General features: G+C 39.7%; 1 protein-coding gene across 7 annotated transcripts in view; it reads right to left on the bottom strand.

Moving 5' to 3' along the window:
• LOC311515457 (uncharacterized protein C8orf34 homolog) overlaps positions 1-26,662 on the bottom strand; it is a 355,940-nt gene that overhangs the window by 299,814 nt on the left and 29,464 nt on the right. For all 7 annotated transcript variants that reach the window (XM_084618532.1, XM_084618533.1, XM_084618531.1 and 4 more), the window contains exons 2-5: positions 26,287-26,434; positions 22,971-23,102; positions 16,815-16,943; positions 4,673-4,701 (exon numbers count right to left, since the gene is read on the bottom strand). In XM_084618532.1, the coding sequence (XP_084474658.1) occupies positions 4,673-4,701; positions 16,815-16,943; positions 22,971-23,102; positions 26,287-26,434 (438 nt within the window). The remainder of the gene's footprint in view (positions 1-4,672; positions 4,702-16,814; positions 16,944-22,970; positions 23,103-26,286; positions 26,435-26,662) is intronic.

Genomic DNA, 26,662 nt, shown 5'->3' on the forward strand with positions numbered 1-26,662 from the left:
GGTCCCTGTCACTTGACAGATGTAATCCTGACCCATGTCATGTGACTAGAGGGAGGAAATAAAGAGTAGTATTTTTCTAGTACTACTGTGTGTCATGCCGTTATTACAGATAATGTTCCAATTACAGAGTTTCTGAAAGTGTGTAAAGGCCTCATGGCCTCTCTTACCCCTCGGAAGTGCTTGCTAACAGTTCCAACTGCTCTTAGCCAAAGGAGAGAGAGTGAAAGAGAGGGGTAATTTATAATTAGCTAACAAATTGGTTTTATCTGCTGCCTTATATTTTGCTGAAAATTGTGGATTACCATAAGGAAAAATTGAAAAGACCCTTAAAAATCCACACTTTTTTCAGACTCAACTTTCTCCTGTCCCTACCTGCAATATACATTGTGCATTTTGCATATGACTCTTTAGCACATGAATGCTGTTTTCCCTTTTTATGCTGACTTCCATTCAAACAGTTGGAGGTCCTGAGCCATCTTATATCACAGCATTTTCAAGCTCAATTTAATAAATAAGTTTAACAAATCACGTTATACCTTGCTTCCATTTTAAAACGGAGTTAGATCAACACATCAAAATGTCAGTGACCTAATTTATTTCTTTCCTTTCAATCTTACAGCCCCTCACAGTAAGAGTGGTAAACAAGAAGTCAGAGAAGATTGTATTGAGAAAACTGTGGCATTATTTGGAGTGTTCCTTCAAAATGATTGAGTAAATTAAATATTTAATTTACAGTCAGGTTTTCACCTGCATCTCCCATTTAAACCTTGAAATGCTAGCCTGACAAGTACCTTAAAGGACAAACAGGATACAGAATGGTGTGTCCTGGAGTTTCCAGAGGATAAGTAGGAATTTAAGAGAGTCAGTCTGTAATCTTAGCCATATGCATGTGTCTTCCCATAAGGTTGGGGAGGAGGAGAGGGAATTGTGTCCAATTTGATGATTTAAAGTCATTGCTCGAATCCCGTCAGAATGCTCCAGGACACTGTTCTGGCACTTTTTTGGGGAGCCAGAACAGCAACTCGGCTTTTCTGGTACTTGTGTTCTGCCACTTCTCGAGTGCAGCACTCACCCGTTGTTTAAAGTTGAGATTTGTTCTCCTCTATAGATTATAGTTTAATGGATCCTGTATTTATGGGTGCAGTATATTTGTATTTACAGGATTAGAAAATGAAAAAAGTATCTTTGAGATAGCACAGATAAAAAATAGTCTTAGAAAAAAACCCTAATTGAATGTTTTAATATTAGGCTGGGGGGTAGGGTGTCAAAACTTATGTACTGGGCCACCTTCACCCCTGTGTAACCCAAATCACTGACTCTTTGGTATTCTCCAATTACTAACTGTTACTGCTAAAAGTGAGTGAAACAAAGGAATTGGTATGCACTGTTGCCAAATCTCACAATGTTATTGAAATCTCACTTTATCTGGAGTTTTATGTAAAGCCCCAATCCCTGGAGGCTTCTGATTCAGAATGTTAGCTTTATTTTTAAAAAACAGCCCTTACATTTCTGAAGAAAAGGTTGGAAATGCCAAAAAAGGTCAAAAAACAAAAGGCAAATAAAACTCCAATATATTATTGTATATTAATATATTATTGTTCAAAAATCTCATGACTTCTGAATCTCTCGTGATTTTGGGGTCTTACTCATTATGTTTTGAAAACATTGGGTTAGCAATACGACTATTACATCTCATATGCATAAAACTGCATTTGAAATTAGACATTTTCATTGTAAACATATCAGACCAATTTCAAGTCTCTAGATTGTAAATGTACTTGGCCACGTTATTCTCTGATGTAAGCTAAAACAAGGCACTTGAATTGCCTCTGGAATACAAGGACAGGCAGAGGGGCCCCATGCTGGTAGCAAGTATACTGGAAGGCGGTTGCAACTGCAACCCTGCAATTCGTATTCCATAAAGCTGAGGATCTGGAGCTAGCAGTGCACTCCCGAAGTGGAAGGTTCTGCCCCAGGAGAGGATGAAGCAAAATACTAACAGCTGATTCAACTCATTCTTCTGGGCAACCAGCAGGACATTCTCAGAGTCCGGGCTGCATTTCAAGCTAATCTTTCCTAGTGGAACCTAGTGATATCAGTGGTTCAAATACCATCTGCCCTTTCTAAAATGTAAATAGCACCCAGAATGCAGCAGCCCTCACTGGAGGAGCCAGAGAACCAATGCATGAACTAATCATACTTCCAGGAACCCTTTTGGGCAGTGCTGGCCCTAGCCTTTGCAACGCTGTCTGTGAAATAACATGAACGGAGATGTGCAATTAGTGTTGGTCTATTACCCATCCATTGCCTATAATTACCCATTACCCCACTATTATTAAAATTGCTATTTAACCTGAGTGTCTCACACATTTAAGATGTAGCTATGAATAAATATTGAAAATATTTTCAAATAATTTAATTACCTTTAGTAAACATATCCAGGGCTACACATTTCAGGAAAGGATGCAACTTGATTTTAAATAACTAATTAAAAGAACAGTTTTCTAATACAGCACTCTTTAAATAGTGTATCTTGAATTCTAAAAATGCTTTAAAACTGAGTGAGTTTTTTATGTTCCCCTGTTATATTGAGCAGGGTCCTTTGTGGAATCCTAAGACTATGATAGCCAACATGCTCAGGCTCATCCCTCTTCCTGTGAAGTTGTGTTTACTGCTTCTTTATGAAAATTAAACCAGGCAGGAGAGGTTTTATAGTGCTGCAGAGACATAGAGCAGCTTTAGGGATAATACTGTTTTATGTTTAATACTGTTACTGTACAATGTTAGAGGGTGACTCCTGTAGTTCAAAGGTCAGACTAGATGATCATAATGGTCCCTTTTGGCCTTAAATCTATTGATCTGTGAATCACAACACCTCTCCTTCAGTTTCTTTCTGTGCACACTCTGCCTGCTGCCTCTTTGCTTTCAGGGTCAGCTTTGCTCCTGCTCTTACTGGGGGAAAAAAAAACTTCTTGCAGGGGCTAGAAAAGGGTTTATCTCACCAACAAAACAGTAAAACTAACTATACACAAAGTAATTACACTGAATAAAGAGGAAAGATATGTAAATTAATCTGTTTTAATTATAGTAATTTTAGGAATTTGCAACAAGGTGAGTGAGGTCATATCTTTTATTGGAACAACTTCTGTTAGTGAGAGAGACAAACTTTGGTGACCTGAAGAGCTCTGTGTAGCTCAAAAGCTTGTCTCTCTCTCGCCAAACAGAAGTTAGTCCAACAAAAGATATTACTTTACCCACCTTGTCTCTCTAATATCCTGGGACCAGCACAGTTACAACTACATTGCATAAAAAAAATTAATGTAATTTTCAAAGTGATGGTTTCTCTTTATTTTTTTCCACTTTACATATTTTACTCAGAAACATATGATAAAGCAGATGCAATAATGTAAAGATGTGAAACAGTTTGCACGATTGAAAAGTAGACAAGGATTAAAACAAAATTTCAGAATGTTCTAAATAAGCAGTTAAGTACAGTAACAAATTAACTCCATTTTTGCTGAAATTTATTTAACAAATCAGTATCTCAGTAATGTCACCAATACATTGCTTCCCATTAAATGGTGATTTTCACACTGAAACATAACATTTCAAAATATTGCATGTTTTGAGGCAAAAAGAGGTCTTCATCAAGATGAAATATATGTTTCTTTAGATACTTCCTCAAAAATAAAAAAAAGTGTGTGGAATAATGAATTCTCTTTCACTCAAAATGCTTCTGTTCTTCAACAAAAAAAGTGACATTTCACAGGTTTATGACAGGCAAAACAATTATGACTGGCTCACTCATTTCAATACAAACTATTCACATTGTCAGGGTTCTAATAGCAGGTCTTTTGTTTTTACATTTAACAACTACTACTGGACACAGTTCTAGATATGTGTAAAAAGTAAGAGTAAAGGTCCAAGTCCTGAAATGCTTATAAGCACATGCTTAACGTAATTAACAGGATTACTTGAGTTTAGAATGCATGTTACCATTAAAAAGATAAGTGCCAAAACACACAAAAGGTGTGAGTAAACACCGTCATTTGTAGGTAGCAGCCCAATATCCCACATGACTCCTTGGCAATATCCATCATGCTTCGCTGAAACCCCTGTCTTGGAAAAGTCTCTCCATCACTTTAAGTGGCCAGAATTGAGGAGCTCATCTTATACTGCAGGCAACTGTGAACTTAGTTTTCATGTTGTTTTTCTGGCATGTGCATACCTAATCAGATTTGGGGCCAAAGAATACTCCTAAAGATTTTCACAAACAGTATAATTAACTTAAATTTTATAGGAGCTACCCAAAAATATGACCTCAAATCAAAAATACTTATACTTCTCGGAAATATTTAGCTTTAGATATCCTATTAAATTATCGCTGTAGACCAAATTAAGCAAAATAAGATGTACAGCTCAATAGCTTTTATGTGGCCTGAGCTAAACCCCATTAAAGTCAATGGGAGACTTTCCGCTGATGCCAGTGGACTTTCGATCAGGTCCATAACATATACGAGCCCTGTCAATGGCCCTTAGGTACCCAACTCCCCACTGAACTAAATAAGAGTTAAGCATACGTGCAAGGACTGCAAAATTGAACTCTCACTGCCTAAAACTACATAAAAATCTGCCTGTTTGCACTATTCATTAGGTACACAATATCTCTTACCTTCTCAAGTTCATCAGAAATAGCAATGCCTGAAAACAAAGCAGATTTTAAAAAGCAATGTGAGAAACATTCTTTGTGGAAATGTATTTTGTTACAGTAAGTAAAACAAATTTTAATCTTGAAACTTGCATAATTCTCTTCTTGCAAATGCAGTCTGTTATATTATGTTCCATTAGTGAACTTGACCAAAATCAATGTACTATAATTTTCTTCAGGTGCAATATAATCAAACTGAGCTTTCAAACAATTATGAAACTCTGGAAATTTGTAAAAAGAAAAGGAGTACTTGTGGCACCTTAGAGACTAACAAATTTATTTGCTCAAATAAATTTGTTAGTCTCTAAGGTGCCACAAGTACTCCTTTTCTTTCTGGAAATTTGTGGCTGTGATAATGGACTGGCGAAAAGCTAAAATTTGCTTCTATTTGTTTTCTAAAATTAAAAAAGCAATTTAATATTTCTAGTCTGAGCACATTATGATTCAAATCCTGCTTTGACCAACAAACATCCACACAGCATATGCATTGTATCTGCCTGCCATCAAAAGGCAACATAAGCCTGACTCTGCTCTACTTTGCACTTGCAGGAATAACTCCATGAAAGTCAATGGAATTAAACCTGTTAGAAGAGAATTAAGTCCAGTGTCTTGCAGGGAAGATCACGCTACTAGATAGGGCAGCTCTTCCAAATCCTGAGGAAGTACAACATGGCACCTAATATTCTGATGACTTACACTTTCGGCTGATAGCAACATATACAGTTGCCTGCTTGAGGCTTCACTATGTCCCATTTATATCATATCTGTGTGCATATGGTGTAGGCTGCAGTGTGTTAGACGTGCATAGCTGCCAGTACAACCCCATGTGCTATGAAAAGGATGCTGCTCATCCTGCCTCACTATGTCATATGCAACACCATCCTGCACCCTTTTCTCCTGGCATTCCACTGAACCCGTAGAGTGATTTTGCTCTAAACCTCAGCCAAAACTTTTGGGGGATGGATCACTTGATGATTACCTGTTCTGTTCATTCCATCTGGGACACCTGGCATTGGCTGCTGTTGGAAGATAGGATACTGGGCTAGATGGACCTTTGGTCTGACCCAGTAGGGCCATTCTTATGTTCTTATGACTGTCATCTAAGACTTATAAAGTGATCCTGCTCTCCAGTATAGGACAGCTCATTTTATAAGCTATGCATTATACATCTAGGAGCAGATTTGAGAGCTAAAATTGTTCTTTATCTTTGTAAATTTACCCTGGGGTTAGCTCAGTCTAAACTTATTTCCAATAATACTGCACACAGTTAACAGCATGTTATTTTTATACCATAGGTGTATGATTTTTTACTTTATTGATAAATTTTCAAATATACCAACATGTTGCTACTTTTCATTTTAGATGGCTTACTTTTACTGATTTGTTTTTAAAACATAGTGAAATACAAACAGAACTATAATTAACATTTTAGGACCTGATCAATACATGTTAATGGAACATTTTTTCAGTCATTCAGTGTTTACAAATTAAATTCAACAAAATGCACTTTGTCTACCCCCACAGCAATTAATCTGTTTTCAATACCTTAAGGCTTTTATTTAGTACATAACTACACTACTGTCCATATAGTACATGGAGCAGGAACTTGTCCCAGTTCGAGTAACATATGCCATGAAATCCATTGTTCCTCCCTTCACTCTCACCCCCGAGTTGTGTGGGTGTATGCAAGTGAAACCAGCTGCCCAGAAGTAAAGAGTGAAAATGAAATGTAGCTGTCTCTTCACCATGCACAGCTCTGTAAACCTAAGTAAGGATTTCCAAAAACCAGCTCTCCATAGCATTTGATTTTTTCTGGAAAACTAAAGCTAATCCAGATATTATGATCTATCCATTCAGACACTCTACATCTTCTCAGCAACTTTCAATGATTTTTTAAACCAGCTTTTTTGCCCTGTGAGCAGTCCCCTATTCTCCTGCTCCACATGTCCAGTCACTAATGTTGGGTCTCTTGAGCCAGAAAGCAACGCAGATGGACTTCTTTTCATTGTCAAAAGCAATCACAAAAGAAGCAGAATCATTACAAAGCCCAGGATGACTCTATGCCTAGGAGGCAGTGCTGGTGCTAGCCTATTTGGGGCCATAAACAGGAATATTGTTGCACCCTGACAACACATACTAACAACTAACAGGGGGCCCCCTTGAGCTGTGTGGGGCCCTAAGCAATTGCTTAATCTGCTTATGCCTAGCACCGAGGAGGGTAAAGTAAACAAGAAGCAGAAGGGCTCCGTACCTGCCTAAGAAGGGGTTACGTTCTGCCTGAGGAGGGGTTATGTTGCAAGACCCTAGGGAAGAGCTCATTCTTAAGCAGGAAAAGAAGAGACCATGGCAGGAGTATAAGGAAGGAGGAGCCACATGGAAGTCAACGTAACTTGGCTCCTGTCCAATGTCCTAGAATCCTGAAGATAACAATATACACCAACGTTAGGATTCAAAGGGTTAATGGCAAGAGCATTTCTCCATCCAGATTTACTTAAGGAATTTTCCTTGAGTTTAAATTCAGGGAACTAGAAATGACAAATGTGAAAATGATAACATACCTGATGTTCCCATTATGCCAAAAGGAAATCATTCTATACTACAAATGGTCAGGTTTTCTGTTTGCAGGATTCCTTCCCACAGGATACCTACTGATTTATTATTTCATTATAAATATGCTTATAGGCCCTAATCAGGGATGAAGGTCCCACGGTACCACGCCCTGAACATTAAGTAGGAAAAGTTACACATGTACCATAGCTGATGATATCATAAGAAATAAACACAGAACAAAAAAAGCAGAATTTTAGGGATTCATATATTTGTAATCACAGGGCCAGATCCTGAAGTCCTGTCTCATACCTACATCACTCCCTCCCTATGGCAATACAGGAAAACAAGAGAGGGATTTCAATGAGGACTTCTTCACAGAGATCCTCCCACATAGCTTTTTTCATGCATCTTCAAAAGGGGCAATGTGGACAACCCTCAAAGCAGGCAGATCCCCCAGGATCCAAAGGATTCCAGGACCATCTGAACTGATGCTGGGCCCCAGTGACTTCTTCTAACTCCCTAATAGCAGAGCTTGATTGAAGTGTTGCTAGCAGAGACTTCCAGTGGCTATGGGTGCTCCCTGGACAGGGTGAATCATAACCACCAAACAACTGTATCTGAGTTACCACAGTTACTTCCTTAACTGTTGGCAAATACTGACTTTTTGTTGTTAAAGCAGGTTATTTTCAAAGTAATTTATTTATTTGAAAATGACACAGTCAATTTAAAAACCACACTTCTGTTCATACCGTTTACTCACTATTGTTGCAATTAAGTCATAAAATTCTGAAAACTGATAAAATTAGAGCAAAAAACGTCACTCCATTTTCATTACCTTGTGCATTTGACACCATTTTCCTTGTACAGCCTATCAAATTCCATTGTTTGTGTGAATTTTTTTTTAATACAGCACAGGGGAGAGAACACACATTTTAAAAAATAGAAAAATATGACTGTAAAACAAAAGATTGTCAAGTAGACAAAGGGATAAACCTGGTATATGAAACTATTTTAAATTCATTTATTGTAACTGGTTACATTTCAAGTTGATGGTGTCAGTTTAAAACAGAATTATTTGTAAATATGAAATCTAAACACATACTGTTAACCTGAAATCAAACGATTATCACTTAATTCTGGTCTTTCAGACTCTGACCTCTGAATACGATTTAATTTAATATAATATAATCTAAAAACTAACAGAATTTTATGTTAAAGATTCTGAAATATCTTGTCTTCTGACATGGTACAATGCCAGATGTTTCAAAGGGAATGAACAGAACATGGCAATTAACAAGTGATCCATCCAGGGTCGTCCAGCCCCAGCTTCTGGCAGTCAGAGGTTTAATGACACCTGGACCATGGAATTGCATCCCTGGCCATCTTGGCTAATAGCCATTGATAGACCTATATTCCATGAATTAATCTAATTCTTTTTGGAACCCTCTTCTACCTTTACCTTTGGGGACCATTGAATTAAAAATACAATTGTGTATGTGTTATTGTGAACTGTATGTAACTTCTTTAGGAGACTGACTAATGCAACACCTGGAAAGTATTAGGAACTCCAAAGCCCTTTTGGGGACAATACATGTGAAGTGTATATCCTAGAAAGTACTTGGAAGGAAGGAAATGCAAATCCAAAGGCATATTCAAAGGTGTCTCACAGGTATTTGTTGCATTCCTTCCCACTCCCAGTTGAGCCCTGTGTATGCTGTAGAGGGGCTAGCAATGTGCCTGTGTGTAACAGGGTGAACTTACCCCAACCCTTTCCTATGCAGTGTGGGGTAAGTGGGCTGAGACAGCCCCATCCCCATGCCCCTACTGGTTATGCCCTATATGCAGTACCAGTATAAGAGTGAGCAGCTCAGCTAAGTGGGGGCTCACTACCAGAGAGGAAGGATGTCCGCTGCAGACTCCAGCCTTAGAGTCGTCGCAGCCCCCGACTGCAGAAGCCAGAGGCGCTGAGACCCTGGCAGACTGCTGCACTGGGCAGCACAGCATGGGGAGGAGGTGACCAGCCCTTTCTGAAGAAAGAAGTGGTTCGGGACTATTTAGAAAAGCTGGATGAGCACAAGTCCATGGGGTCGGATGCGCTGCATCCGAGAGTGCTAAAGGAGTTGGCAGATGTGATTGCAGAGCCATTGGCCATTAACTTTGAAAACTCATGGCGACTGGGGGAGGTCCCGGATGACTGGAAAAAGGCTAATGTAGTGCCCATCTTTAAAAAAGGGAAGGAGGAGGATCCTGGGAACTACAGGCCTGTCAGCCTCACCTCAGTCCCTGGAAAAATCATGGAGCAGGTCCTCAAGGAATCAATTCTGAAGCACTTAGAGGAGAGGAAAGGAATCAGGAACAGTCAGCATGGATTCACCAAGGGCAAGTCATGCCTGACTAATCTAAATTGCCTTCTACGATGAGATAACTGGCTCTCTGGATGAGGGGAAAGCAGTGGACATGTTGTTCCTTGACTTTAGCAAAGCTTTTGACACGGTCTCCCACAGTATTCTTGCCAGTAAGTTAAAGAAGTGTGGGCTGGATGAATGGACGATAAGGTGGATAGAAAGCTGGCTAGATTGTCGGGCTTAATGGGTAGCGATCAATGGCTCCATGTCTAGTTGGCAGCCGGTATCAAGTGGAGTGCCCCAAGGGTTGGTCCTCAGGCTGGTTTTGTTCAATATCTTCGTTAATGATCTGGAGGATGCTGTGGATTGCACCCTCAGCAAGTTTGCAGATGACACTAAACTGGGAGGAGAAGTAGATATGTTGGAGGGTAGAACTAGGATACAAAGGGCCCTAGACAAATTAGAGGATTGGGCCAAAAGAAATCTGATGAGGTTCAACAAGGACAAGTGCAGAGTCCCGCACTTAGGACGGAAGAATCCAATGCACCGCTACAGACTAAGGACCAAATGGCTAGGCAGCAGTTCTGCAGAGAAGGACCTAGGGATTACAGGGGACAAGAAGCTAGATATGAGTCAACAGTGTGCCCTTGTTGCCAAGAAGGCCAATAGCATTTTGGGATGTATAAGTAGGGGCATTGCCAGCAGATCGAGGAACGTGATCGTTCCCCTCAATTCAACATTGGTGAGGCCTCATCTGGGAGTATTGTGTCCAGTTTTGGGCTCCACACTACAAGAAGGATGTGGAAAAATTGGAAAACGTGCAGCGGAGGGCAACAAAAACGATTAGGGGACTGGAACACATGAGTTATGAGGAGAGGCTGAGGGAACTAGGATTGTTCAGTCTGCGGCAGAGAAGAATGAGGGGGGATTTGATAGCTGCTTTCAGCTACCTGAAAGGGGGTTCCAAAGAGGATGGATCTAGACTGTTCTCAGTGGTAGCAGATGACGGAACAAGGAGTAATGGTCTCAAGTTGCAGTAGAGGAGGTTTAGGTTGGATATTAGGAAAAACTTTTTCACTAGGAGGGTGGTGAAACACTGGAATGAGTTACCTAGGGAGGTGGTGGAATCTCCTTCCTTAGAAGTTTTTAAGGTCAGGCTTGACAAAGCCCTGGCTGGGATGATTTAGTTGAGGATTGGTCCTGGTCTGAGCAGGGGACTCGATGACTTCCTGAGGTCCCTTCCAACCCTGATATTCTAAGATTCTGTGATGCCCCAATACCTGCAGACACCACAGGGAGTTTGAAGCCACCAGGAACAACCCAGGCAGAGGAACCCAATAGTCGCCCAGACCACAGAGTCATGGTAGGAAGTAGCCCAGGGCTACCCTTATAGACCCATACTTGACGGGGCCCGCCCAGGCAGCTTATTGCAACCTTGACCACTGAGAAGCACTAGACTATGTAAAGGTGAAGGAGGCTATACTTGATCACACAGGCATCAGCCCTGAGACATACCAAACAGTGTTTCCGTTGAGAGTGGTACCCTTTGGGTGCTATATGAAGAGCAGTGGCCCAGCACCTCACGGATTACGCCTGGCTGTGGCTGAAACTGGACAAGCAGTCCAGAACCCAGGTAGCAGAAGCCATAGTCCTGGAGCAGTTCACTCAAATCCTCCCAGCCGGGGGGAAGTTTACTTGGTGGCCAAAAGTGGAGAGCCACGGGACTGAAAACCAGAAGAGTTGAGGGAAAGGGATCAACCAGCTGGGGGAAGCCCATGCCTGACAAAGTCCGGAGGATCCCAATGCCTGTCTGAGGCTCCGGCCAACCACCTAGGCACAACTCAGTGGCCGCTTGCCACCCGAGTCTCATCCCAATGGGATGAAGACCCTTGGGTGGGGTTCGGGTTGCTGAAAATGGACTCTCTGGCCACAGGGACCTGAGACAGTTATGAGCATGGCCAAGACAGGCATTTCCAAAGGGATTGACCCTACATGGATTGCAATTATAGACAAGCCTGGGTAGCCAATCCACAGGCCCAGAAGATGACCCCAGAGAAGCTTGGGGTCCCTGTGCATGTAAATTGGACACCCTTGGTGGCTCTCATTGGCTCCAGACATAGTCAGACCCTCATCCAGAGCGAGCTAGTCCCAACCCTTGAACCAAACGGGTCCCAAATACACCTACAGTGCATCCACCATGAAATCAGGTCTTTTGCTTGCTTTTACCCTATACTATACAGATTTCACAGGGGAGATCAGCATTTCTCAAATTGGGGGTCCAGACCCAAAAGGGAGTGAGTGAGTGAGTGTGTGTGTGTACAAGGTTATTTTAGAGGGGTCATGGTATTGCCACCTTTACTTCTGTGCTGCCTTCAGAGCTGGGCAACCAGAGGGCAGCTTTTGGCCGGGCACCCAGCTCTGAAGGCAGCACTCCGCCAGCAGCAGTGCAGAAGTAAAGAGTGGCAATACCACGCCTTGCCATCCTTACTTCTGCGTTGCTACCTTCAGAGTTGGGTGGCCAGACGGTGGCGGATGCTGACTGAGGGCCCAGCTTTGCAAGCAGCAGCACAGATGTAAGGGTGCCAATACTATACCATTAATTCCTTACTTCTGGGCTGCTGCTGACGGCAGCGCTGCCTTCAGAGCTGGGCTCCCGACCAGCAGCTGTCACTCTCCAGCTGCCCAGCTCTGAAGGCAGCGCAGAAGTAGGGGTTGTGGTACTGCTACCTTCTTACAATAACCTTGTGAACCCTCCCTCTCCCCGCGTTAATAACCCCTTTTAGGGTCAGGACCCTACAATTACAACAGCAGTGACATTTCAGATTTAAATAGCTGAAATCATGAAATTTACAATTTTTAAAAATCCTATGGCTGTGAAATTGACCAAAATGGACTGTGAATTTGGTAGGGCCCTAAGAATGAGATAAGCCACCCTGTTACATGCACCCTCCAACTCCTTTACATCTAGAATACTGGTCAATTGTTTGTCATGATTTTCTTTTATCTCAGCATAGATTAATATACTGTCCATAAATATACCACCTCTTTGTCCTCTAAGTTGTTCTCTCATTTTCTGTTGTGGATTGGAGATTTCTTTGTGATGTCAAATGGCAATCTGTAGTAACAGTACTGTGAGAGTGAAGAAATAAATGTGTTCATTGTGTCAGTGTCTGGAGGCAGGGTCCTCTGCCTAAAACTGACTTCCAGCATGAAGTAATGAATAGAGGTTGATTCCATTCAATCTAGGAATAATATCTTCCATAGTAAAGAAAGCAAATTTGTCTTTAGGCAGATTTCTCTAACTTTGATATGCTGAGCCATAAGTGCACTTTCAAAATATTTTTAAAGGAGAAAGTTAGAAAGGGTATAAATTATTAATAATCCCTAGCTCTTATATATAGTCATCATTTGTACTAGAGTATAATTCATACTGCTCTATTGTAATAAAACCAAATATCATTAATACACCATATAGTGTATTTTAATTTTCATTCACTCTTTGACTACAACCTTTCACGGAGCAATGTTTAGCATTTGGTGTCAAAAATTTAACAGCAACAAGTTCATTTTCACAAACACTAGGGGAATATATAAGCTTAGTCTAGCCTAAAACAAGGCATCAAAAACCCTGTATTGCTAAACCTCCTCTCTGATGAATGGCACACCAGTTAATGGACTTATATGTAATAAGAAAATGTAATATATTTAAATGTATGTAATGAAAAACAAACCAGCAAGTTAGTTGAGTGAAAATGACTCTCACAAAACTAAGGGAGATCTATCATCATCTGCCCTCATTGGGACTCATTTTGAATTAAAATATGGAAAGAGAACATAATGTGTGTAATTTATTAGTTCAGCCCAGATCCTTTCCTTTTTGTAATCACTTCTGTATATGCGCACCCCCTCAAACTCATGCCTAGTAAGTTGCTGTGTACACCATATTCTAGGAAAAGATATACGACTTGTAATATAGAGGAGCATTCATTAAGAGTGAATGTAAATATACTGTTGCATTTTCCTAATCAGCCAGAAGACAGCTATAGAGTTCCCAAGAGCCAATTTTTCTCCTGTTCAGTAAAGCGTTCTGATTTTCATGCACCAGGGCTCCGTCCAAAATCTGAGAGTAATAGTTCCAGTGTTAACAGAATAACCTGATCAACCGCTCTGACAGGGAAGTGATATGAAATCTCAGATTCAGAGCCTGAAAAGAAAGAATAGACTTCCCAATTTTGTTTAATTTACTAGAGTCTTATATGTTCCATTGAGTCACTTCACCCACAAGACATTACCACAATTTTATTTTCCCCAGTAAGAATCCAATAACCTTAAGACACTTTGAATTGAAAGTCTGACACTATGTGTCTCTGTTCCTTTTATTATTAATCACAATTATTTTTTGTGTTTCTATACTTCCATCTTGAATGATACTCAAGTGCTTTACAAACTATAACCATGCAACACCACTGAAACACCTCCAAAGTGCAATGCAGCAATTTGCCAGTGTATAGTATGCTGTCCAGCAAGGTGGGAGGGAGACATTTTGGATAAATCACATTCCTGAGAAAAGTGCTTTAATCTTGCTGAGCAGACAGGACCATCTTTAAGTGTCCAGTCCAAAAGATGAGTTTGAGAAATAAAATTAATTAAGTCCCCAAAGAAAGAATTCTTGTCTAACTATTCTGGAGATTGGTCCTGCAGCCACTGTATGTGCCAATTTCCAAAGAGCCATCACAGAATCCATGGATTTCAGGGCAGATCTGCACCTGAGTAGGTTAGATCAAACTGTTGCTAACCTACACCAGCTGGCAACAATCCAGAAATAACACCCCTTACACCAGGGCTGGGAGGTGGGGTCGCCCAGGAGCCATATTCTGATTTCCTGGCTCTGTACCAGCACTCCCACACGAGGAAAATTCCTATTCTGCAAAGGGCTGTAACTCAAAAATGAATGTGGTCCAGTAACTTATAGTAGGTTAGAATAAAATGGCAAATAGTAAAGGTAAAGGTAATTAAAAATTTAAAGAGCGTAGGAAAAGGATACTTACAACTGAGGCCACAGTTATCTCAGTGTAAGGAAAGCCCTAATTTAAGAACTGAATAGAAATAATTATGTGCAGATTCCTCCTTTTTCAATCTTAGCAAATATCATTTTCTTTTATTACTCATACATCACACTAAAAGTAAACAGATTCTATAAGCAAAGGCATTATATCATGTAGCAGCTGCAGTATTGAGATAGCTTTATCTTCTTTACAGGTTCGACTGAACTTATCTAAAAATGTCAATCTCAAATTAAATCACAAACATTGATCTCAAGCAAGAACAACATGATTGGAAAGTTCAGGTTGAACAGAAAAAAGGAGAAACCATCCCAGAATACTGATGGCTAGTACTGTAGTTCAGGTTTCAGAGTAACAGCCGTGTTAGTCTGTATTCGCAAAAGAAAAGGAGTACTTGGTTAGTCTCTAAGGTGCCACAAGTACTCCTTTTCTTTTTACTGTAGTTCAATTAGCAGACCACAGTACACTGGCATTTAGGACAAGATGTGTAACTGATCGTGGGTAAGTCACCTTTAATGACTACAGCATGTTTCAGACCAACAACTGTACCTCACTTAAAGAAGTGCTACATCTTAAGCATGTAACCAGTGTGACATTACTGAAAAATCTAGCTGCATTCCACACAATTGTGTGTTTTCAGTTAGACGGTCAGAAATATCTGGTTTTAATGGGCATATTCAATGTTCTCTCAGAGGCATTTGGTGCATTACTTCCCACTCTCAGATGTGCACTGTGTATGCTGTAGAGAGGATAATGATGTGTCTGTGAAATCTCTCTCTCTTGCATTTCAGAGTGTTCTCGGGGTATTTAAGTAGTTCATGACACATACTCCCAACACAGCAGGAACACATGTGCACATCAGCTCTTCCCTGGGAGAGGTATCGGGAAGCACTGCGTCCTCACTGTTGATGACTATCTTCTCCAGAGTCACCCCCTGCTTTGGGAATGTTGGTCAGTATGGATAAGGTATCTGTGGAGTTTATTATTAATTATTATTAAAGCACAGCCTCTAAATCTGGATCCCAGGCATTATGGAACTGTTTCTTACTTCTGTCTCCCATATACACATCAGACAACTGGCCCCGCCCTGCACTCTTTCCTATTTACCTCTACAGCACAGCAGGTAGCTGGGAAAGAGCAAAGAGTAGTCGTTGCCACACAGCACCAGTGGCTTCCTACAGCAGCTTCAGATTTCTTTCTTCCTCATTCATGGCTAATAGCCATAGTGATTTGTAGGATAGAAGGGGACAGGGATCTGTGTTGCTTCTCCTTCCAAAAGCCAGACAAGACCTTCACTCTTAGGACACACCTGCATCAAACCGCAGAAACTTCTGGAAAGCTTTGACTTTTGGGGCCATAAAGAACTGCGCTATGGAACATCCTATATGAGTTTCCATGAGGACATGTGGTTCCCAACACCCTCAGCCCTTAAGTTATCACTCTTTAAAATAAGTCAGCTTTCACACATTGGCAATTTGCTTTCTCCCTAGTTAAGACTTGGCGTAGTTCAACTGTTGGACTGGCACTACTGGTCCAATTAACTGGTTAATTGATTGTTAAAATTATTAGTTTTTCCTGTGATTATATTTAAGTTCTAGAATTCTAGACACATTGGGTTAATTTGTTTTTCCACCATAATGGCAAACCCCAGGGAAAAGAATCAATTTAAGACCTGCCTTTTTTGTGGGGGAAATATATCTGCAATAGCACCCCCTCCCCCCAAAAAACTCTGATGTCTTTTACTAATGGACAATAAATGCTCCATTTGCCTTGGTTTTACCTCTTGGCCCCATCAGGACAAAATTTTCTTTGTAGCCCACCGTTTACACCTTCTCTAAAAAAAATTACTTTTTTTCCAGTTTAAACCGATATTGTTTACAATTCTTAATCTAGTTTATGTAAGTAAGTGATTGTTTATTGGGATAAAAGCCATGAAATGGCTTGTTTTCTTTAATTAAAAGTTTTATTTTAAGTGAACAGTGTCCCTGATCTCCCTTTCACTTACCCAGTGTAACTTTGTTGACTTCAGTGGAGTTACTCCTAAATGACACCAGTGTAAAAGAAATACCACCACCTTTAGTACATATTTATAATATATTCGTAAGTTCAATATTCTACAGTCACATTAAAAAATTAAAAGCAACTTACTCCGAGAGAGATTCTCAAGGGCTTTCCCCAGCTTCTTACTTTCCTGAAGAATATGATTTAATTCATCAAACTCATGGCTCTCCGGTTTTGTCCGCCAGTCCCATTTAGGATGCTCTATTGACCTTGGCACTAAAGTAAAATTATATATAAAGATTAGATTTCATAATTCAGAAAGCTACAGTAGCAATAAGCTGTGCAATGAGTCTACAAGATCAAGAATGCTCATAATGTTAAGTCAGTTTTCCCCTTCCTATAACACTAACTGGATATATTTTTATTTCAGTTAGTGGGGAAGTTCCAAAGGAGAGGGGGAGGGAAGGGTCCTGAGGCAGGATTTCCAAATGACCTTTGTTACCAAATCAACTAACTACCAGGAACAGCTAACACTGAATTCTCAGACCAAAAAAAACCCAACAACGTACACATTGGTCTGCAAGTGAAACCACTACATGGTAAATGAAACGTGTGCCTATTGGCCAATAAAATGAAAGACGACAAAATGGAAATAAAGAACTACTATTTCTGTTTTTATTATTAGTTTTACCATAAACAAAACATGTTTTATTTATATAAATACTCCTGCCATTGTCTCAATTCAGTATACGCAAAAACAAAAGAAATAATTGCATCCGATGAAGTGAGCTGTAGCTCACGAAAGCTTATGCTCAAATAAATTGGTTAGTCTCTAAGGTGCCACAAGTACTCCTTTTCTTTTTGCGAATACAGACTAACACGGCTGCTACTCTGAAACTGAACAAAATAGGTCTCTATTACATACCAGGTAAAAGGCTTTGTAAGCATATGAGCTTTTACTCTGTTCCCTTAGGGCTTCTTGGGAAGCATACTCTTCTGTTGAGTCTGCATTACAACACCCAAGAGATTTTATCTTAAGAGAACATTAGCTCAACTCTAAAGATGACCTCAACTGCTATGCCAGAGGCTAGAAAGCTCCCTCATGTCAAAAGCTATGTAAGTGGATTGCTGCATTCTGCATCAAGCTGCAACTCCCGAGTTAATACACACTGCAGTAACACTATATGGAAGTGACAAAATTCTGGGTGATGCTAGTAACATTCCTTTCAAAAAGAAATAGCCAATGTCACTGCCCCCCATTCAAATGAAAATAATTTATAAAAAAATAAGAACATTACTACTGCTTCACCTCATTTAAACAGCTTTGACATCTTCCTTTTTGATTTCACTAACTCTCAACTCCCTTTATTTACAAACTACATCTGCACCAAATACATAAAAACAATTTACAGACTTCTATATCTTGTGCAGCATAAACTGGCACTTGAAATTATATGAATTGCTGGGTTCCTGGTTAAAAAGAGTTATTCAAACCGATGAACATAAAGAAAGCTAAGGAGTACTTGTGGCACCTTAGAGACTAACACATTTATTTGAGCATAAGCTTTCATGAGCTACAGCTCACTTCATTGGATCTAATTCTTTCCTCACTATGAGGATGTAGCTCATTAGTGTCAATACGAATCACATGCATAACAATTAAAGACCTTTTTATATTTGTTTTTGTTGCTTTAGTCATCCTTTTAATTACTGCATTTATTTTAGTGCTCTCCCATTCCCTATATTAGGATTTTTTAATGTTTATTAAAAGTCTTATTTCTTATTTTTATACTACTCTGAATAACTGTCTTCCTTATTAGCCCTAACCAGAATCGATTTTTCCTCAGATGCACTGCAGAAAAAATAGAAATACTGATTATTTCCCACAGATTCTAGAATAGAAAGCAAAAGTCCATTGTCTTTTCTGAAGTTAGAAATCATGTGTTGCTTCTTCTACTAATTTCCCTCTTAAGCATTTATTAACTTTTGATATTACAATAAATTAGCAGAAGAAACTAGATCATCCATGCCTTTGAATTTGGGTCTTGGCTTATTTTTCCACAATTAGGTAGTCTCTTGTACAGGTTTCACTGCATATCATTTCTATTCGTTTCTGTTCACTTCTCACTTCAGATTTAGTATAGCCCCTTAGTAATATTCCTACCCTTCTCCTGTTTATGCTTAATCATTCATCAAAATGTTTCCATATTTTAAATCCCCATCATATTACCTGAATCAGCCTTGTGTGTTATTCAGATCTATAAACAATCTTTACCTTGAAAGGATGCACCTAAAATTTATGACATTCATAGCATTTTCGTATGGAAGTCAGTTAGCTTTTCCCTTTTATAAAGTTGAGATTTCATATCAGAAATCTTTCATTCTACATCTCAGAAAGCTGCCCCTTTGCCACCAGCTTCCATTCTCTCTCTCTATCTCTCCCTCCCTCTCCCCCCCTTTTCCCTCCCAACATCTACAACAGACACATCCAGTCTCTTAGTTAAACCTTTGTTCCTATAAAGAATAATCAGTTTTCTATAGGGAGATTATTTTGTTTTTTAAAGAGACACAACTGTCTTTTCAAAGATCAGACTTGCTGGTGAATCAGACCATCGGCTCATTAAACCTTCTAGCAATAGTTTGGGGAATGCAACTCCCACCACCATAAGGCATGTGCACACACACCCATGGTGGAGGTGGAAAATTCCTAGGCAATCATTGAGACACTCTGTGGCAGCCAGTTTATGCTTGAAGTGAGGTAGCATATACTTCTTAGTGTGCATAACTAAAGACATCATTATTGGTCATAAAATTAGCCATCCCCTTATTAAAGCCAACAACATCTATCTTTTAGTTCCCTGTGGCAAAAAGTGCTAACATGATCCCTGGATGTATAACAGAGGAACACTAAGCAGGAATAAGGAGATATTACATCTGCATAGGACATTGGTGAGATCACTGCTGAAATGCAGTCTCTACACTTTCGAAAGGATGTTAAGGAGACGGTTTAGAGCATAGGTACTGGAACTAGCAGTGCGAGGGGTGCTGCAGCACCCCCTATTTGAAGTGGTTTCCATCATATACAGGGTTTACAGTTTGGTTCAATGGCTCTCAGCACCCCCACTTTCAAAACTGTTCCAGTATCCCCTGGTTCAGAGAAGAGCTATAGGCATGATTTGTCATCTGAAAAAAACTAGTCCTTACTATGATGTTAAAGGAGCTCAACCTATTTAGTTTATCAAATAAAAGATTAAGAGGCAAATTGATCACAGTCTTTGATACAAGCATTCTATAAACATAAATAGATAACATTTAATCTAGCAGTCAAAATTCCAGTTGGAAATAAGAAAATTTTTAAGCAGCAGGAATAATTAATCATTGGAAAAAGCTTATTGGGAAATGTTGTAAATTCTCCATCAATTGGAGCTTTTAAATCACGAAAACGTAAACTGCCATTCAACCACAAGTTATGGTCTTGATGTGGGAATCACTGAGTGAAATTATATGGCCTAAATTACACAAGAAGTCAGACTAGGTAAAGATAAAAAAAAATTAAGGACAAAGACTCAATGAGCTGTAATATTCAATTGATTTAATCACTTTGAAACTTATTTTGGGACTATAAATATTATAAAACAGAATTTTTCTCCAAGTGAAGATTAAGATGCTGGGACACGATGATGTACTATCATGATTTATTAAAGCAGAAGTAACAGAATAAATCAAGGATTAAATATTTCAGGCAGACAAACAATTGATGCAGTGGCTTTCAGAAGTCTTGGCTACTCTGGGACTTAAACTTACTACAGAAATCATTTCTGAAAGAGTTACAGAAGGAAGGAGTTTCTGTAGTTAGTCTACTAGTATGGCTTTTATGGCACACAGTATATGCGAATCTCATTTCAGATGCAGTTTTTAAAAGGTGTGGGAGAAATTTCAGACCTCCAATATGGATAACATAAAATCATAAAAAGACCTTTTCATTACTTGAGCTAAGATACCATTCCAGAACCTGGACTTTATACTTCATAATATTGAATCCCCATCACCAGTTTTAAGATTTGTAGAGTCCTGGAAGAGGGCATAAATATTTCAGAGTAAAATACAGGAATTCAGCACAAATATTGTTGGAAAGATCACCAGATGGGTAAAATAAGGACTGAAATCTGTAGTGGTAGATGTGGTAATTCTTTAAAAGTCTATTAAAAATATTGACAGGTTTCAGAGTAACAGCCGTGTTAGTCTGTATTCGCAAAAAGAAAAGAAAAGGAGTACTTGTGGCACCTTAGAGACTAACCAATTTATTAGAGCATAAGCTTTCGTGAGCTACAGCTCACTTCCTCAGATGCATATCGTGGAAACTGCAGCAGGCTTTATATATACACAGAGAATATGAAACAATACCTCCTCCCACCCCACTGTCCTGCTGGTAATAGCTTATCTAAAGTGATCATCAGGTGGGCCACTTTTCTTTTCTTTTTATTAAAAATATTATTAGCTATATCAGCTGGCCTACTGTCTTTAATTAAGGTCTACCGTCAGCCCATCCTCTTGGGGCACCCTGCATTATTCCTGGTCCTTGAAGCATCAAGATGGCAAGGCCTGTGACTGTCTCCCTCTCAATCTCTACAGCCAGCAGTCTTTGAGGCACAGCAATCTTCTTCCTGTTCACCACCCTTTCCTGTGGCAGGTTCTCTCTTTTTAAGCATCTCCACCCTGGCAGAGCAAGCTTTACAGGTGTGCCTTGTTAGAGCTGAATGAGGGTATGCCCCTTCACAACATCTATGGAACTGCACACAGTGAAACTTTTAGAAAGTACTGTGGCTATTCATGTTATGTACCTTTCTTCTCTGCAATGGGAAAGGAAGTACCAGTTTTGATTATTCTGAGTCAAGATAGATGGACTTCTGATGTGTATTTCTATTCCTCTTGTTTGCAGTGGGGCTCCATCTTTATAATGCACTGAGCATTAAATCAAGTGGGCATTCCAGTGGTGGAGATTAGGCGACTAGCAGATTAATGGCTCAGAGAGGCCACCTTGCTGCTTATGTTGTATATCCCTAGGAAAATTGTAAAAAAATCAGCTCTAGTGAGCACATCTTGTGTATAAACCTAAATATTCAGTTTCCACCAACTCCTTTCCCTACATTCATATTGAGATTGCAACAACTCTAGTACCACTGAGTTTCCTGTGGCAGATGCCTAAACAAATCCAGGGGGTGCCCAGAACACCACTTGGTTTCCCAATACTGATGACTCCTTAGGGTCTGTCAGCCTGATGTATGGCTGGGTTATGTGGCAGCAAGAGGCTAGAGCATTCCTCACATCTAAATAGCTGAGGATCAGAATTAGGCCCCATTATTTTTTTCTGAAGTAGGAATCATACAATGACAGTGAACATGAAGTGCTCTGCCTAACCGTACATTTCTGCTCTTAGACAAACTTTAAACTAGTAATTTTTTTCTTTGTATACTTTTTTCTTCTGAATTCTCACTCCTGATAGGGATAGTATTAATGTAGCTATGTTTATATTGATGGGCCTAAATTTACAATGTTATATACACATTTATAACCAGCTTTTTTCTCAATAGTGACCTAGTAGGAGTGCATCCTAGTCCCCCAAATACAGCTGGATGGCTTCATTGTGTTTTTGATCTTGGGAAATGTTGTGATTTATGAAGCATCTGTTTTACTTGTATGAAAACTTAGATTTCATTAAGTTCAAAATAAGTTTATTTAATATTTGGTACCATACATGTGTGCATTGGCACTATTATACTTCATTAAAATTCCTTTATCACCATTTACCTTACAAGTCATTGTCAATACTCTTGTTCCTTTCCCTTAACATATAATTAGGCTTTCCCAGCAAGTCTCAAAATAGTCCTCCTATTTCCCAGCACTACTTGTGTCTAAAACCAGATGTGTTTTCAATGAGTTGTTTGCATTTATTGATTTCATTGAAGAAACTACCTACATCTGCTATTATTAGCATTAAGAATATAGAGAATAGGTTTTGTGTATGTGTTGGCAATTGAAACATCAATCAAAATCAACATTTTAAAACATAAAACAGTACATAACATTCAAACTTATTTTTTTTCTAAATTAATCCTATTCATATATGGTAGCACAATACTACTAACAGTCTATGGTGTGTATTAAAATATAACGAGAACTGAAGTCTATTACGACGTGTATCCAACCATTTCAACTGAAGGACAGCCCTGTTTTGCATTTTATTTCAACCCTGAGTACAATCGGATGGTTGTATTAATTAATAAAACATTGAAATTTGCTTACATGACTTGGATTCCAGTGATGGTGGAGAAATGTTGGACACAGCGAGGTCACTCTTTGACTTTTTAGGTTTCTTTGCATTTACCTGCCAGGGTTTATCATAACTTCTACAATCTCTTCTTGTTCCTTTGTTTTCTGTCGCAAAAATAAAATTTCAGGTGATTACATTTGCATGGTCACTTTTCAAGGTTATGTTACATGATAAACCCAGTTTGACAAGGCACCTCCTTCACCTTGTTAGCCTCAGCGTTTCTCTCTCTGGCGGTGGAGGCCTGGAGTGCAGCAATCCTACTGCAGGGGTTTTTAATTCTTTGCTTTGGTTTATTTTTTCAATATTTACACTGTGGGCCTCAGGGTAGGCCCAAGCAGTTCTTTTAAGCAAAAAAAAAAAATCAAACTCACAACACAAAATAAATGTTTTCCCGCCTCCACCCCAGATCATTGTCTTATTATGCTGGCTTCTGGTTGCCAGTCCTTCTCCAAACAAGAGTTAACATGACTGTTTCCCCTATAAGGAGGGGAGCAGCCTCCCGTCTGGGAAAAACCTTTTCTCCCTGTTGTCCCTACCCTACTGCAGCTACTGCGCCCCTCCTGTCTGTGTGTCTCTCTCTCCCACCAGAAGAGGTGTTTCTAAAGGTCACTGGCAGCCCTTAATTGGTCTCTAATTAACCTGAGAACCTCTTTTCAGTTCATAGGGGAAAGGGCCTTCTCCATTCTATGGCTGATAAACCAGCCTCCCACTACTCTCTCATAGAGAGGATGTTGGCTCAGGGAGTTCTCTGCGACTGTGGGGCCTATTTCTGATTCTCCCTCTGTTCACACATTTGGGCAGAGCTCCTCTGGGATGTGTCCACTGGCTCCTTGACATCTTCAAGGAGCAGTGGGCGCTGCTTGGGGTTTTCTGCTCAGTGTCCCCTTCAGGTTCCCTACTTTTGACCCTTTGACCCTCACACCCTTTGACCCTGTCCTTTTTTTCCTTCGGTTGTCCCCTCTGTATTTATTTGAGTCCCAGGCTCAGTGGATTCTCCTATAGCTGGGGAAGGGTCCTTTAGCCATGGGCAGCTTGCACAAATCCACTTCTCCGGAACCCAACAGGACCACTCTCTCATAGCTGTCAGGTCTGACTTTGTCACACTGGATAAAAATATACCCAGTAGATCCAGGCAACCCAAAGTATCAGTCTAGGACCATAAGGCCAGCTGCTCTTCCTCTTCCCCTTGCTGAATTATGCCAAACACAATTTCAGATCCTGGCACAAGAATATACAAACTACTGCTTGCTTTCTTTCGCATTTAACTTGAGAAATTTATGGACATGCCTTTGAGTAAAAATGCAGGGGATGATCCTTAGCTGTGACCATGAAGCCTCAACACAGTTGAGAAGTGGGGTGAGGAAAACGGAAACAAAACGGAAAGCCTCCTTTGCACTCCTCCAATACTAGGGCTACTTTCTGACGGGCCGGAAAACAAGCACAAACTGGAGCAATGAGAAGGCTGCTCCAGCTTGCACTGGCTGGATATTGCAGCCAGGAATCACTAGGGTGGAGGAATGCCCATACCTACAGGCCATGCCCTGTGTGCCAGTCACAAGCCTGTGGGAGGCACAGAAGTCCTTACAGCAGATCTACACCACCTAAATATCCCCTTTGTGTGGAAGAGCATGCTGTGACCAGTTAAGTCACTTTAGGTCAACTTTGTGCCAGTGGAGGGCAGGAGCTGGCATATATTATACAGGTATGGAGTTTAAATTAAGTCTTGTTTTGAATATCCTTCTTTTTTGATGTATTTAAAACAATCCCTGTTTTGAGACTATTCCTCAGAGTGTTAATGGAAATAGTTATTTAGCATTTATTTATATGTTCCAACTTTATAGCTAACATTCAGCTCGGTCTCCTTCATTAATGAGTGCTTTACACCTGCCAGTTAATTCCCAAAAAAACCAAAATGTACTTAAGTTACAGTCACACTTTTTAAGTGTAATTCAAGGGAAGAGCTACCATTAAACACAAGCATTACAAAAATTAATGGACAGATTCTGGTAGCCTTAATCATATTACTGTATGGCACTATTTGAAAAGTGTATGGAAATCAATTGCACTTTAAAGTTACATAAATAATGGGCATCAACAAGCTGCCAAACCTATTCCACATCAGAGGTCAGAGCTCATCTGCTTCCTGTCAGACTCCCCTCTCCCTGGTCCCTTTCAGACCCCTCCATGTTCTACCCCAACTTCCAGTGGTTCTGAAAAAAAGTTAAGTGCTTATACTCAAAACTGTAAACGCCAATTGCATTTAATAAAATGTATTCGCCACACAATTAAAAATTAACCACTATGCATCTGATGGAGGCCTGCTATGTTCCGACAGATTTTCAGTCAACTTTTGTCACAAAACCAAAATTTTAAAAAACACTTTTATGGATGAATATGTACCAAAATCTACTGGCTTATCAATGTGGGGGTTGCTATTGCAAATGTTTTAAAATCTCAAAACACAAAATTTGTCACACAGGGATTCATGCAATAGTAAGAGCTTCTTCCGGCAAAGTGCTGAGGTGAAGGGTGGTTAAAATGTGTTATTAAAAATCTAAATAAAGATTAACTCCAACCCATAGCTCCACTGTATATTTCATCTATATTTGTTTTGTAGATCTCTTACAGTTTGTATATCTGGAATTATATTGTTACCATTTTTGACTTGATCAATTAGCCTATATAAGGGTCTTGCAGATTGTTTCCATTCAGAGGAGAAATTGATGGAGTCAAGCTTTTTGTTTTATGCAATCCTGTTTATTTACCGTAGGAATCAAACAAGAGGCGGCACTTCCATTGCTCATAGTTCTAAGCCTCTTTCCAGACAGCACTCTGCCCAAAAATCTTCTCTCTTGGCTCTCCCTCAGGGTCACATTGCACGTGCTTCATACGCTTTCTCTCTCTGCCTGTTCTCCAAGTGCTTTTGCTCATAAACATGCATACCCCCATCAAACAATATCCAACCCCCTGAGTACCCAGAAAGATGAAATGTGGAGCATAGAAAAAGATAGAAAATTAAACATTACAAGTCAAAATTCATTGAGTTTTCTTGCCCTTAAGTGGGAATAACCCAATTAGGGGAACATCTGGCCATATATGCCTTATGGATTTGTCTCCTTTCTACCATATGGATTTCCTGAATGGTACAAAGAATAAATAAAAAAATCTATTTAAGAAATATTAGTTTCTGTTCATTTTACAATACTCACCTCTGTTTTCTTCATGTTATTTCTTTGGCATAATAGTATTTTTTTTAAATCTCAAAACATACAAATATTCCCCACTTACCTGATGTCTCACTTTCTGCCCAGAGAGCAGCAGATCCAGACAACGTTCTCTGAAGCGGACTCCGGTTCCCCTGTTTGGACTGAAGATGGTCAATGAGAAATGGGATTGGCTGGTCAGGAGTCTCTGTTATCAGCTTGGTCATCAGTTCCTTAAAGAAATGGGAGGGGGGGACAAAAAAAAAAAACACTTAGTGCAGCATTGTACCTTATACTGATCAAAAAATAAAGGCGTATTAATAACTGTAATTAATTAAGCCAGAGCCTAATGTCAACATTTGCGAGGAAAGTTTGAGTTGTCAGTCATGTTAAATTATTAACCATTACTAGTATTAACCTGTGGAGCATTCATATGTGTGTAATACTACTAGTTATTCAGA

This window comes from Lepidochelys olivacea, assembly GCF_965140295.1.
Source record: "Lepidochelys olivacea isolate rLepOli2 genome assembly, chromosome: 2".
Taxonomy (NCBI): Eukaryota; Metazoa; Chordata; order Testudines; family Cheloniidae; genus Lepidochelys; species Lepidochelys olivacea.